Consider the following 14,094-nt stretch of genomic DNA (forward strand, 5'->3'; position numbering starts at 1 on the left):
AACTAATGAAAGAAAAATGTAGTTTGAGGATGAAATAAGTATCTTGGACATTCAACCAAGAAAGTTTACCCTCCTTTCACCAGAGGAGAAGTCATAAGTCTTGCTCTCTAGAAGGGGCAAGAACCCACCTTATAGAAAAATCGGCTAGTGAGATCACAGAGCAATTAGACTTTTTAATGCTAAAATTTTAATCAGAGTTTGGTTTTATTCAAGACCACTTGAACCTGTTAAGAAAAGGAAAATTACCTTTTACACATAATTCTAAATGTTAGGTTGACATCTCCAAGATATCCTTATAAAGCACAGTTCAGTTCAGTTCAGTTCAGTCGCTCAGTCATGTCCGACTCTCCGCGACCCCATGAATCACAGCACGCCAGGCCTCCCTGTCCATCACCAACTCCCGGAGTTCACTCAAACTCATGTCCACAGAGTCGGTGATGCCATCCAGCCATCTCATTCTTGGTCGTCCCCTTCTCCTCCCGCCCCCAACCTTTCCCAGCATCAGAGTCTTTTCCAGTGAGTCAACTCGTCGCATGAGGTGGCCAAAGTATTGCAGTTTCAGCTTTAGCATCAGTCCTTCCAATGAATACCCAGGATCGATCTCCCATAGAATGGACTGGTTGGATCTCCTTGTGGTACAAGGGACTCTCAAGAGTCTTCTCCAACACTACAGTTCAAAAGTATCAATTCTTCCGCAATCAGCTTTCTTCACAGTCCAACTCTCACATCCATACATGACCACGGGAAAAACCATAGCCTTGACTAGAAGGACCTTTGTTGGCAAAGTAATGTCTCTGTAAAGCACATTAAACCATTAATTATATTTTTGTATTTCCTCTTCCATATTTTTTATTCTGATGACATCAAAATAGAAAAGACAATAGAACATTAATTTCAGAAATATTTTAACTACCGTGGACCTTTATGGAGGCCACTATGAAAATTAAAAATTTATTTCTAGTACTCACTCGTCACAATAGTAAAAATGTCTGCAGGTCAAGTACACCTACCACACTGACTTGACAAGAGTGATCAAGAGAATGGGCAATGCATTTGAGTTTAGCACTTATAAAAATTTAGAAAAGACCCAAGACACTAGATTTGGTGTCTTTGTTGTTTCTTTCTTTGAGGCAGAATTCATCTCAAACTGTGTCTTCTGGAGAATCCTAATATAGGAAAGAAAGGAGAGTAGGGCTGCTCTTCTTGGGGCTCTCAGCTGCCCAGCTGCTCTTGACCTTCAGTAGCTTTCCTTCTACCTCCTGGGAGGTCTCTGTCTTAATGGGAATCCTGGCAGAAGTCAAAGTTCAGTCCAACTTCTTGACTTTGTGACTGAGGGCACCTAGGCACACAGTTGGAGAAGGAAATGGCAACCCACTCCAGTGTTCTTGCCTGGAGAATCCCAGGGACAGCGGAGCCTGGTCGGCTGCCGTCCATGGGGTCGCACAGAGTCGGACACGACTGAAGCGACTTAGCAGCAGCAGCAGCAGCAGGCACACAGTTAATCCCTGGGTGGACTGAGCCCAGAATGCAGGTCTCCTGATTCCTAGACCAGAATCAGTTCAGTTCAGTTCAGTTCAGTCGCTCAGTCGTGTCCGACTCTCCGCGATCCCATGAATCACAGCACGCCAGGCCTCCCTGTCCATCACCAACTCCCGATATCCGCTACTATATCATGGTCCCTATTTTCATTTCCCGAAATGAGTTCTAGACGTGAAAATCTTGTCCTTTTAACAAGTAGTGAATATGCTCTTATATCTGTATTAATGGAGGCCAGGGAGAGCTACTATATGAAAAATATTTCCAAATATAAGCTAATTTTTAAAAGTGGATCGTTTGTTGTCTTTATGAGTTTAGAGACATGTGCTTCTGAAAGATCCCTTTGATAGAATTGAAAATATTTCATTGTAAAAATGGTGACCACCTTCCAGCAAAGTCAAACTGCTGAGGGTTGTTGCCATATCCACCCCTATCACTTAGTTTCCTCCTTCAGTGCTTCTCTGCTCTTTGTTACCACAAGTGCCTACTTTTGAAGCACAAGCCTTCTTCAGGCTGCAAGGAATTCCCCTTTACCTAGAGATTCCCAGTCTTTGATGAAATCTGAATTGCTTTTTCTCAAGCTTAGAAGCCCACAGCTTTCCTAACAGAAGAATCTCCCTTTTCTACCACACCCTTATTGCTTCTGTGCACCCAACCTGCTAAAGGATCCATCTTTTGCATCTTTCCTGGTAGCTCAGCTGGTAAAGAATCTGCCCTCAGTATGGGAGACCTGGGTTCAATCCCTGGGTTGGGAAGATCCCCTGGAGAAGGAAAAGGCTACCCACTCCAGTATTCTGGCCTGGAGAAATCCATGGCCTGTATAGTCCATGGGGTTGCAAAGAGTTGGACAGGACTGATAGACTTTCACTTTTCAGTTTCCAGTCAAGAGCTTTACTTCTCAGGTTAGCTTTTTAAAAAGGCATTTTTATATAAATATGAAACATAGTTACCTGCTTTAACAAATCATATTCCCCTAATACCAGTGTGTTGTTTCTTGAGGAGAGTGTCAGCATGTGGAGTGTGGAGACTCCCAGCTAACAGTCGTTGGAGTAGAAACCCATCTTGTGCTTAGTTGTTTTATTCTTTTTTTAAAATGCCTAATTTTGGAAAAATTAAAGCTATCAAGGTTTGTTATTAAATAAAATGTATGTTTAATATGATAAATTATGTAACATCATATATTAAGATAAAATATGATATGTAAATTTAAAACTCCTTGCATTTCCATCTTTCTAAAGAGGGCGAGGGTGGGATGATCTGGGAGAAGGGCATTGAAACATGTATATTATCATATGTGAAATGAATCACCAGTCCAGGTTCAACGCATGATACAGGATGCTCAGGGTGGTGCATGGGGATGACCCAGAGCGGGGATAAGGGAAGGAGGGAGGTGGGAGGAGGGTTCAGGAAGGGGAACTCATGTACACCTGGGGCGGATTCATGTCAATGTATGGCAAAACCAACCAATATAATATTGTAAAATAATTAGCCTCCAATAAAAAAAAACAACTCCTTGCGTAAGTTCAGTATGAAATTTGCCATATTAACTTCACTGTTAGGATGTGCTGTCTGGTCTCGATAACACATTTTAAAAATTGCTTTACCTTTTTTCTCTTTCCACTTATAACCACCCATTTTTAATCATTATCTACAACATTTTTCATCCAGTAATAGAACTTAGTTCTGTATTAATCATTAAGCAGCCTTGACTAATGTGATTCACTTTGTGCAGTCAGAAGATTGTGCTAGCAGAGTGTGATTTTCTTATGAAGACAGCAGGGAAGGGAACTACCAGAGGAAATCAGGGTAATAAAAAGTGACATATTGGTGTCACTTGAGATTGCATTTTTCTAAAAGCATTTAGCCTTTCTATGTGTAAAGAGATACAGATTTTATTTTCAACTTGACTGTAAGAAATGTCTGTTTTACTTTCTCTAAGTCAAATTGAGCCTGCTTCAAGCCCCATCCTGGCTGGGACGTGGGAAGTTGAATCTTTCATCCTCAAAAGGATCATGTAATAAAGAGTCTAAAGTAAACAGAACGCTGAGCAAAGACTTCTCTGGTCTCTTGTCCCACACCAGTTCCATGACTGCTCTCCAGACCACCATGTTTACTTGTAGCCAGGATGTCTTGGAGCACCTGTGGGGTAGCAATCTTGCTAGGGCTGGGAGCCCCTGTGCCTTGCATCCAGCTTCTCTGGGTGGACTATAGCTATTCCCTTCTCTGTTTTGGCCATCCCCTCAGAGGTGCTATTGGGGAGAAAGCTTCATCTCTTGTGAAATCCATTGCCTTTAAAGCCTTGGACCATCTCCTTGTCCCCTTTGCTTTTGCCACTTCCGCTTCTCTTGTACCTGCTAAAGGGATAGTGTTTGTCTTTTTCTCAACTCACAACATAATGCCCCCTTTAAAATGAAACCTTGGAAGAAAAGTTGTCTTCAGGGGATCTGGCACCAAAACCCTTCTTGAGACAAAGGAACTCACAGACTTATCTACCTTCCTTGAACCAGGAGTGGGGAAATAGGAGAGCAAAACCCAAATGAATAACACAACAGAGTCTTCTTTACATGATGAGGATATTAAAACAATAGGAAAGCTCTTTATTCCTTTAAGGGTATTTGGAAAGTGTATGGCAAAACCAACCAATATAATACTGTAAAATAATTAGCCTCCAATAAAAAAAAAAAAAGAACCATCAAATAAATAAATAAATCTTTGTCATTCTCTAATGCCATGTTCTCTTATGTACATTTGATACCAGTATTATCATCAAATTAATCATTGTGAGTGAACAAAGGCAGCCCATGCTTCATCTCCTTAATTATAATCTTGCAGCAGATAGAGAAGAACGGTCTGAATTCTTTCTCTATGCCATGGAGTGTAGCAATAGAGTTTTGCTCCATAGATAGAACAATGGCTTCTAGCCTGTATTCCCAAGGCATTTGAAATTATTGGACAATTGCAGAGGACAAGATTCAGGAAGGAAAATGAAACCAAGCCTTCAGGGCTCCACAGGACCCCATTTTCAGTCATAATGGTTGCCCTTTTCCACTTGCTTTATGTATTAAATTCCATGTAAATTGGTTTAATGGATTCCATTGTTATAAAAATTCGGAAATCACTGAAGGAATACGTGAATATGTGTGTTAGTCACGTCAGACTCTGTGACCCCATGGGCTGTAGCCTGTCAGGCTGCTCTGTCTATGGGATTCTCCAAGCAAGAATACTGGAGTGGGTAGCCATGCCCTTCTCCAGGGGATCTTCCTTACCCAGGGATTGAACCAGGTCTCCTGCACTGCAGGTGGATTCTTCACCATCTGAACCACTAGGGAAGCCCCTATGTAAGTATATATTGTACCTACAACATTTGAAATTCCCCAGTATTTGAGTTAAAGGTCTCCATTTCTCCAGGGTATAATTCTGTGGTGTAGAAATAAAACTTTCCCTTAAAATACTATGTGGCTTAATTATCATCTGTATGTGAGAATCCCCAGACGACAGGCCAAATTTCGGGGATGTGCTGTGCTGTGCTAAATCGCTTTAGTGCTGTCCAACTCTGTGTGACCCTATGGACTGCAGTCCACCAGGCTCCTCTGTCCACAGGACTCTCCAGGCAAGAATACTGGAGTGGGTTGCCATGCCCTCCCTCCTCCAGGGGATCTTCCCAACTCAGGGATAGAACCCACATTTCTTAAAGTCTCCTGCATTGGCAGGCAGGTTCTTTACCACTAGTATCACCTGGGAAGTCCCCAAATTTGGGGAACAGTGTGATTTATTTAGACTGTCAGTTCCTTTTCTGGTTCATAGGACATCCACTATGGGTAGTTGCAAATGTAAACCTTGCTGCTTGCTATATACTACCATTGTCATTTCTTCACTCCTCTGCTCACCATACAGAAGAATATGGTTCCTAGAAAGCATTAAGTAGCTCCGACAGAAGTACTGAATCATGTTCTCATTCAACCAGTTTTTAAAGTTAACTCTTTATTGATTTTAAGGCTATGCTGATCATCATATACATTTATATCAAACTACTGGTTATTTTGCTGTGGTTAAACAAAGTACTCAACTGTAACAACAAATTATTATTCAGAGGTTTTAGAACTCAATTCAGATAATACCCCAAAATAATTTTTAAGTGGTTAACTTATTATTTTATGTCCATCCAAATAACATGTATGTCATAATATTCATTAGAATTAAAGATTCCATGAGACAAGTTTAAATAAAATATTCATATTAAATATTTTGTAATGACATTCAAAATTTTAGAATGCTAAATTTGGCTTGTTAAAAACAGTGTTGAGTAAAACTATTTCATTGTCAACCACTTTTAGTAACATAATGTTGCAACTTTCGGAACAGAGAGTTTCTTTTTTTATCCTATTCTGCTACTGTCACTCTAGTATGCAGACTTAATAATACAGTCTATTCTATTGTACCGTATAAGCATTACAATTTTAATTTCTCTCCTATTAGTATCGAATACTAAAATTAGAGTAGTCAAGTTTAGAGATGGTTTTTTCATTGGAAAAGTTCGTGCGGTCAATGCGAGAACTAGGACTTCCAACCTTGCTCAGCCAGGACTTCCTACAAAAAATAAATAAATAAAAATTAGCATTTTAGTGTATATGCACCAGCTGAAATGATCCCACAATGACTGTGATCCCACATAAACAATGGGAATTTATGTTTAATGAGCAACTTCTGCTTGTAATATAAAAGATATACATGACATCTGTCTCTCAAAATTCTTCAGTCTTGTCTGACTCTTTGTGACCCCATGGACTGTAGCCTGCTTGGCTCCTTTGTAAGAATACTGGAGTGGGTAGCCATCCCTCCTCCATGGGATCTTCCCAACCCAGGGATGGAACCTGGGTCTCTCACATATACATATATATATGTATAATTATATACACAATATAAATTTTATATCAAAATATCATAGTTTAACATATAATCAAATGTGGGCAAAGAAGAGCTAACGACCAATTAAGCATAGTTAACTCCTGATGATTTCACTGTGGAGTAATTTCCCTCCTTTTAAAATATCCAAAGTCATTATTACTTAGCTCTTATATGCAACAATATAAAAATAATTTTTATAAAGAATAAAACAATTCACTGGGTTTTTCTTATTACCCAGCACATGGTAGATTATATACACAGGATGAGAGAGAGAGAATAAAAAATGAATGCAATTTTTCTGTAAATATTTGAACAAAATTAGATGAATATCTTTTCTTAAACCATTTTGAATATATATATATATACACACACATGATGAGAGAGAGAATAAAAAATGTGATTTTTCTGTAAATATTTGAACAAAATTAGACAAACATCTATTCAAAAACCATTTCATATGATATATTAGCAAAGTAACTGCATTAAAGAGACAAATGTTCTGAAATTTTCTTTGCTTATATAGTACAATATTTTTTCCTAATTTAGTAGTGATATTGTTTGTCTAATTTATACATTTAGGAACTTACCTGAGATGCTTCACATAAAGTAAGATTACTGTAATATTGCTGACACCTTAGATATTTTAAGGATTTTCAAGAATCTTTCTACCTATTAATAATTAGTTGGGGTGAAAATTAAGTGGGACTACAGGTTAATCTGTTACATGAGAATGTTAAATTTTCTTAAGCATTATAAATGCCAAATTAAATAGAAGTTTCCAAAATGTATTGGAAAATATACTTGATTACTTCTGTACTTAATCCTAAATATTCCTGGGGTTACAGGTGCTCGTCTACTAAAGTAGGGAATTTCAGAGGAGAGGTTGGAATCCGTTAATCGGTTTGCGGAATTAATTTAGACATTCTTGGCCAGCATTAAAAAAGTAGGATGAAAAAATAAGGAAATAATAGTCCATCACATAGGGTAAGGAGCATTGATTTGTAAAATTTTTGTTTTAAACATATATATAGCCACTCCAGTACTCTTGCCTGGAAAATCCCATGGATGGAGGAGCCTGGTAGGCTGCAGTCTGTGGGGTCGCTAAGGGTCAGACAGGACTGAGCAACTTCACTTTCACACATTGGAGAAGGAAATGGCAACCCACTCCAGTGTTCTTGCCTGGAGAATCCCAGGGATGGGGGAGCCTGGTGGGCTTCCGTCTATGGCGTCACACGGAGTCGGATACGACTGAAGTGACAGCAGCAGCACAGGTTAATAATAAGCATTTTTGTACAGTTGATAGCTGTTATCCCATAAAGTTTCCTTATATCCCCAAAGGTCTTTGAGGTTGTGAAACTAGTGGTGTGTACAGCTATGCAGTATCATATGTAACAATCTCAATAACCTTGAATTAAAAATATTTTCTAAGCTACAGTTGTCTGATTAGCTGAAAATTACTCTTAACAGGCTGGAGAATTCCAGTGATTCAAATCGCCCTATGCTATTTATTTATTTTTATCTTTTTGGCTGTACTGGGTTTTCACTGCTGCACGGGCTTTTTCCCAGTTGCAGGGAAAGGGGGCTACTCTCCAGTTGAGGTGCGCCTGCTTCTCACTGCAGTGGCTCCTCTTGTTGCAGAGCATGGGCTCCAGGATGCACGGGCTTCAGTAGCTGTGGCTCTAGGGCACAGGCTCAATAGTTGGAGCACACAAGCTTAGTTGCTCCACAGCATGTGGGATCTTCCTGGACCAGGGATTGAACCTGTGTCTCCTGCATTGGCAGGTGGATTCTTTACTACTGAGCCACCAGGGAAGCTTGCCCTTTTGCTACTTAACTCTTCAATTACTATTGGAGTATAGTTGATTTACAATATTAGTTTCAGGTGTACAACAGTGATTCAACATTTTTATAAACTCCATTTAAAGTTATTATAAAATATTGGCTATGTTCCCTGTACTGTAGATTAAATCCTTGTAGCTTATTTATTTTACAAATAGCAGTTTGTTGTAACCCTCTTTTTGGTTCTTACTGTGACAGTTTTTCTGGGTAAGGTGAATGTTTACTTCTTTTTCAGAAGATAAGCCATCAGCACAGTAACACATTTTCTTTTCTTCAACTCATTTAGTTGAAATCTTAAAAATCAAAATTGCATGTGTTGAAAAATAAAGTTATTATGAAAAGGGCTGATGGCTTCAATTTTACCAAATTTCCTTGAGACCTTCTAGAAAAGAAAGGCCAGCGATAATAAAAAGCTAACATTAATGAAGCATTGCCTGTTTGCTCAGCACTATGTTGAATTCTTTACTGTTTCCTTTAACCTACACATTAACTCTATAAGCTGTAGTCCATTTTCCCTATTAAGTTATTGATAAGGAAAGAGACACAGAAGAGTTAAGTAACTTGCTCAGAGTAGGACCTGTGTTAGTGTTGACAAGGGATCAGGTTCTGGATATATTGATTGTGAAGGTATAGTCAGTAGATTTGCTGACACACTGAATGTGGGTACAAGATAAAGAAGACTGAAGGAAAAGCTACTAGAATAGGATTGTCATGGACTGAAATGGAGAGACTGTGAGAAGGGCAGATTTGGGGGAAAAATGAGAAGTTCAGTTTTAGAATGTTAAATCTGAGATGTCTATTAAACATCTGAATAAGATGCTGAGTAGGCAGCTGGACCCCGAATCTGGCTGCAGAGATAAAATTTGGAATTTGTCTGCAGATAGACAGCACTGAAAGCCACAAGTATGGATGAGATCACCAAGAGAAGGAATGGAGATAGAAAAAGAAAGAGGTCCACAAACTATACCATAGGGCATCCCGATGTTAAGAGCTCAAGAAGTAGAAGAACCAGCAAAGGAAAAGAAAGCATCCAGTGAGACAGGAGAAAAACTGGGAGAGCACTGTGTCCTGGGAGTCAAATGAAGCCCTCAGGGAACAGAGAGAGCGCAACCTGGGCAATGATTCTGGCAGGTTAAGTAAGGTGAGAACTGAGAGTTGACTATTGTGTTTAGGAACATGCAGGTCACTGATGACCTTGACGAGAACAGTTTTGGTGGAGTGAAAGCCATATTTGAATGGACTCAAGAGAGAATAAGAGAGGGACTGGAACCAGCGTGTGTGTGTGTGTGAAAGAGAGAGAAGTGCAGGGGCCCTCCATGCCATGGCTCCACACATGCCATCCATGTTGCCTGACCTGCCTGCTCACCTGGGAGTGTTCCAGTCATCTGTCCTTTGGAAAGATGTGCTCTTTATGTGCTGCTCTTGCGCTTGATAGGGGTGGCTCAGATCTGTGAATGGCAGAGGTGTTTTTCTAGCCAAAAAATAACCAGTCACAAATTTTTATCTAATTAGTGAGGATGAGATTGGGATGTCACAGTTTTCCAATCCCCCTTAATGTGAAAAGGAACCACATAATCCAACAGTACCCATTAATTCATTGCAATAAATAACACTGCATGAAAGGTATATTCTAGATACTGGGATGCATCAGTTCAGTTCAGTTTAGTCGCTCAGTTGTGTCCAACTCTCCGCGACCCCATGAATCAAAGCACGCCAGGCCTCCCTGTCCATCACCAGCTCCCGGAGTTCACTCAAACTCATGTCCACAGAGTCGGTGATGCCATCCAGCCATCTCATTCTCTGTCGTCCCCTTCTCCTCCTGCCCCAACCTTTCCTAGCATCAGAGTCTTTTCCAGTGAGTCAACTCGTCGCATGAGGTGGCCAAAGTATTGCAGTTTCAGCTTTAGCATCAGTCCTTCCAATGAACACCCAGGATTGATCTCCTTTAGAATGGGCTGGTTGGATCTCCTTGCAGTACAAGGGACTCTCAAGAGTCTTCTCCAACACCACAGTTCAAAAGCATCAATTCTTTGGCGATCAGCTTTCTTCACAGTCCAACTCTCACATCCATACATGACCACTGGGATGCATACTAGATATTTAAAATGGGGTTCTTTCCTCAACCTAACCTTACATCTAAAACAATCAGAGGAATAAGAACAAAACCCAAAGTTAATAGAAGGAAAGAAAACATAAAAATCAGAGCAGAAATAAGTGAAATAGAGACAAAATAACAGAAAAGATCAATGAAGCTAAAAGCTGGTTCTTTGGAGGAAAAAAACAACCCAATAAAAAAAAATGCTCAGAAGACCTAAATTTTCTCCAAAGAAGACATACAGATGGCATATGAAAAGATGTTCAACATTTCTAGTTATTACAGAAAGGTAAATCAAAATTACAATGAGATATTATCTTATACCAGTCAGAATGGCCATCATCAAAATGTCTACAAACAATAAATGCTGGAGAGGGTATAAAGAAAAGGGAAGCCTCCTGCACTATTAGTGGGAATGTAAATTGGTACAGCCTCTACGGAGAACAGTATGGAGGTTCCTTAAAAAAGTAAAAATAAAGCTACCATGCTGTGCTTAGTCACTTAGTCGTTTCTGACTCTTTGGGACCCCATGGACTGACTCTTTGGGACCCCATGGACCCCAGGCTCCTCTGTCCATGGGATTCTCCAGGCAAGAATACTGGAGTGGGTTGCCATGCCCTCCTCCAGAGGATCTTCCCAACCCAGGGATCAAATCCACGTCTTCTGCATTGTAGGCGGATTCTTTACGGTCTGAGTCACCAGGGAAGTCATATGACTCATCAATCCCACTCTTGGGCATATATCCAGAGAAAAGAATGCTTTGAAAGGATATATGCACCTGTGTTCATTGCACAGTGTTGTCTACAATAGCCAAGACACCCTAAATGTCCACTGACAGATGAGTGGTATACAATGTCACGCGTGTGCATCCGCCACAAGTGGTTGTGCTTTTGTGTACTTTACAGTGCTTTTACTGTGCCACACGAGGAGCTTCCTAATGAAGACCTGATGGGACTGGAAGCCCAGAGAAAGGACAAAGAGAGGCACAAGGAAGAAGTAACTGAAGAATCAAAGAGACTGAGGATGCAGCCCAGCGCTGTCATGTCATCCCTGGCAGGAAAAGAAGAGCCACTGCCCAGACATCACTGGTGGTTTCTTCAAGAGGACAGATAGAACTGAATCCAGCAAGGAACCAGAACCTGTGCCATCAACATCAGGCGTGAGTGACACTGCAGCTCGGCCTCCATCTTCTATTGCTGAGGACCCTTCAGCTCTACCATCTCCCACCTCCTCTCTCCCCTCCAGTCAGAAACTCTTCTTGCCTGTTCACTTGGCCCCTGGATGCCAGCTGTTGTACTGTATTACTGTACTTTTCAAGGTGCTGTGCTGTTAAGATTTTAAATTTTTTTGTGTTTGTTTTATATGTATTATTTGTGTGAAAATTATCATAAACCCATTACAGTACAGTACTGTATAGCCAATTGTATTAGCTGGGTACCTAGGCTGTCTTTGTTGGACTTCCGAACAAATTGGACTTACAAATACTCTCTCAGAACGGAACTCACTCATAGGTAGGGGAAAGTGAAAGTCCCTCAGTTGTGTCCAACTCTTTGTGACCCCATGGACTATAGAGTCCATGGAATTCTCCAGGCCAGAATACTGGAGTGGGTAGCCATTCCCTTCGCTAAGTCTCCCACATTAGAGGTGGATTCTTTACCAGTTGATCCACCAGGGAAACCCAGGTAGGGGATCTACTATAATACTATTTCCAGCAACATGGATGGACCTAGAGATTGTTATTCTAAGTGAAAGACAGATATCATATGATATTGCTTACATGTGGAATCTAAAAAGAAAAAATGATACAAATGAACTTATTTAGAAAACAGACTCACAGAATGATTTATGATTACCAAGGGGGGAATGTTGGAGGGAGGGATAAATAAGGAGTTTGGGACTGACATATAAACACTGCTATATTTTAAATAGATAACCAAAAAGGATTTACTGTATAGCACAGGGAATTCTGCTCAGTATTCTGTAACAACCTAAATGGGGAAAGAATTTGAAAAAGAATAGATACATTTATATGTATAACTGAATCACTTTGCTGTATACCTGAAACTAACACAGTTAATCAACTATAATACAATATAAAATAAAAAATAATTTTTAAAAGTTCTATGTATTAAAATTATTCAATATTGACTTTACTTTTCATGAGTATTTATGAATAAAGGTGAAATATTAAAAATGAATAAATCAAGCAACGTCAGTAATTGAATAATTTTTATTTATTTCTTACAAAGAACTGGGTGATTTGATCTCCCTTTTCAAAGATGCAATCTGCTGATCAATGTTTCTCAACTCAGGTCTCCCACATTGCAGGCAGACTCTTTACTCTCTGAGCCACCAGGGAATCCCCCAAAATCTTCACGATACAGTGTTATCTATAATGACTCTTTGCAACCCCGTGGACCCATGGAATTCTCTAGGCCAGAATACTGGAGTGGGTAGACTGTCCCTTCTCCAAGGGATCTTCCCAATCCAGGAATTGGAGTCTCCTGCCTTGCAGGCAAATTCTTTGCCAACTGAATTATCAGGGAAGCCCTTATGTCTTATAAAGCAAGACAAAAAAGAAATCTTTGTAGACTGCTTTTAAAAACACACTTGGAAACCAATTATAGTAAATTAAACCAAATTATGTCTTTTATAAAATATGTTCTCTTGACTGATGCTCTTGCATTACTTTGAAAAATTATTAAACTTCAAGAGTCCTGAAAAAAAAAAACTGTTTTGTCTACTTTTGTTCAAGTGTTTATGTTCCTCATTAAAACTTTGTTTGCTTCAATTCATATCCTGTATATTTCTTGGTAAGTTTATACTTAGATATGTACTGTTTTTTGCTGTTTTGAACAAGATGCTTTTTAATTATCATATCTTTAAACTGGTACATAGAGAAACTAGTGATCACTCATGTTGTAATCAGATACCTTACTGAACTTTCTTGGTGATATAATAGTTTTTTCTTTTTCTTTGGAATGCCTAGGTTAACCACCCCATGTATTTTTAAATTCATTCTGTCAATTTTTAACACATTGATAGGATAATTTCAAATTGCTCTCTATTTTAGTCTCTCTAGCCACATTTTGGTGGCTCAGACGGTAAAGAATCCTCCTGCAATGCAGGAGACGCAGATTCGATCCCTGGGTCGGGAAGATCCCCTCGAGAAGGAAATGGCAGCCCACTCCAGTATTCATGCCTGGAGAATTCCATGGACAGAGGAGCCTGTTGGGCTACAGCCCATGGGGTCGTAAAGAGCTGGACACAACTGAGCAACTCACACTTTCACCTTTTTTTTTTAAGCCATATTTTGGCTATTTACATGCCTTTCAGAGAATTGCTACAGAGAAAAACTGAATTATGAACAGTGTACCCAGCCAAGAGGCCAGCAAGATCATAATATACTAATACATACTCTAATTCCAGCATATTTTACCTATTAGTTTTGTAGACTCCATAAATACTGAATGGATGGTTGGATGGCTGGGTGAGTTATACTTGCTTGAAAGAGATTGAAGTCTATTATTTCTGCTGTAAATCTGAGTTGGCTTTGTGTGCATATATCTTTCAGGTATTTTTATTTAAGCAACATGATCCACTGGCAGGCTTTAAAAAACAAAACAAAAAAGAAAGGATGTAAACTGGAAAATTCTATTGATAAAAGTCATGTTACTTGAAAACCATGTTCTCTCTTCACTCTAACACAAGTAAGTGCC

General features: G+C 39.6%; 1 protein-coding gene across 2 annotated transcripts in view; it reads right to left on the reverse strand.

The window, feature by feature from the left end:
• Positions 1-5,495: 5,495 nt before the first annotated feature.
• Positions 5,496-14,094, reverse strand: part of ACYP2 (acylphosphatase 2) — a 177,153-nt gene continuing 168,554 nt past the window's right edge. The window contains exons 4-5 of one of the 2 annotated variants that reach the window (XM_088841470.1): positions 9,647-9,751; positions 5,496-6,123 (exon numbers count right to left, since the gene is read on the reverse strand). In XM_088841470.1, coding sequence (XP_088697596.1) covers positions 6,009-6,123; positions 9,647-9,751 — 220 coding nt within the window. In that variant the 3' untranslated portion in view covers positions 5,496-6,008. The remainder of the gene's footprint in view (positions 6,124-9,646; positions 9,752-14,094) is intronic. The other variant, XM_088841474.1, reaches the window with a different exon arrangement.

Source organism: Moschus berezovskii, chromosome 11 (assembly GCF_049115385.1).
Source record: "Moschus berezovskii isolate FMDL1 chromosome 11, NW_MosBer_1.0, whole genome shotgun sequence".
NCBI lineage: Eukaryota > Metazoa > Chordata > Mammalia > Artiodactyla > Moschidae > Moschus > Moschus berezovskii.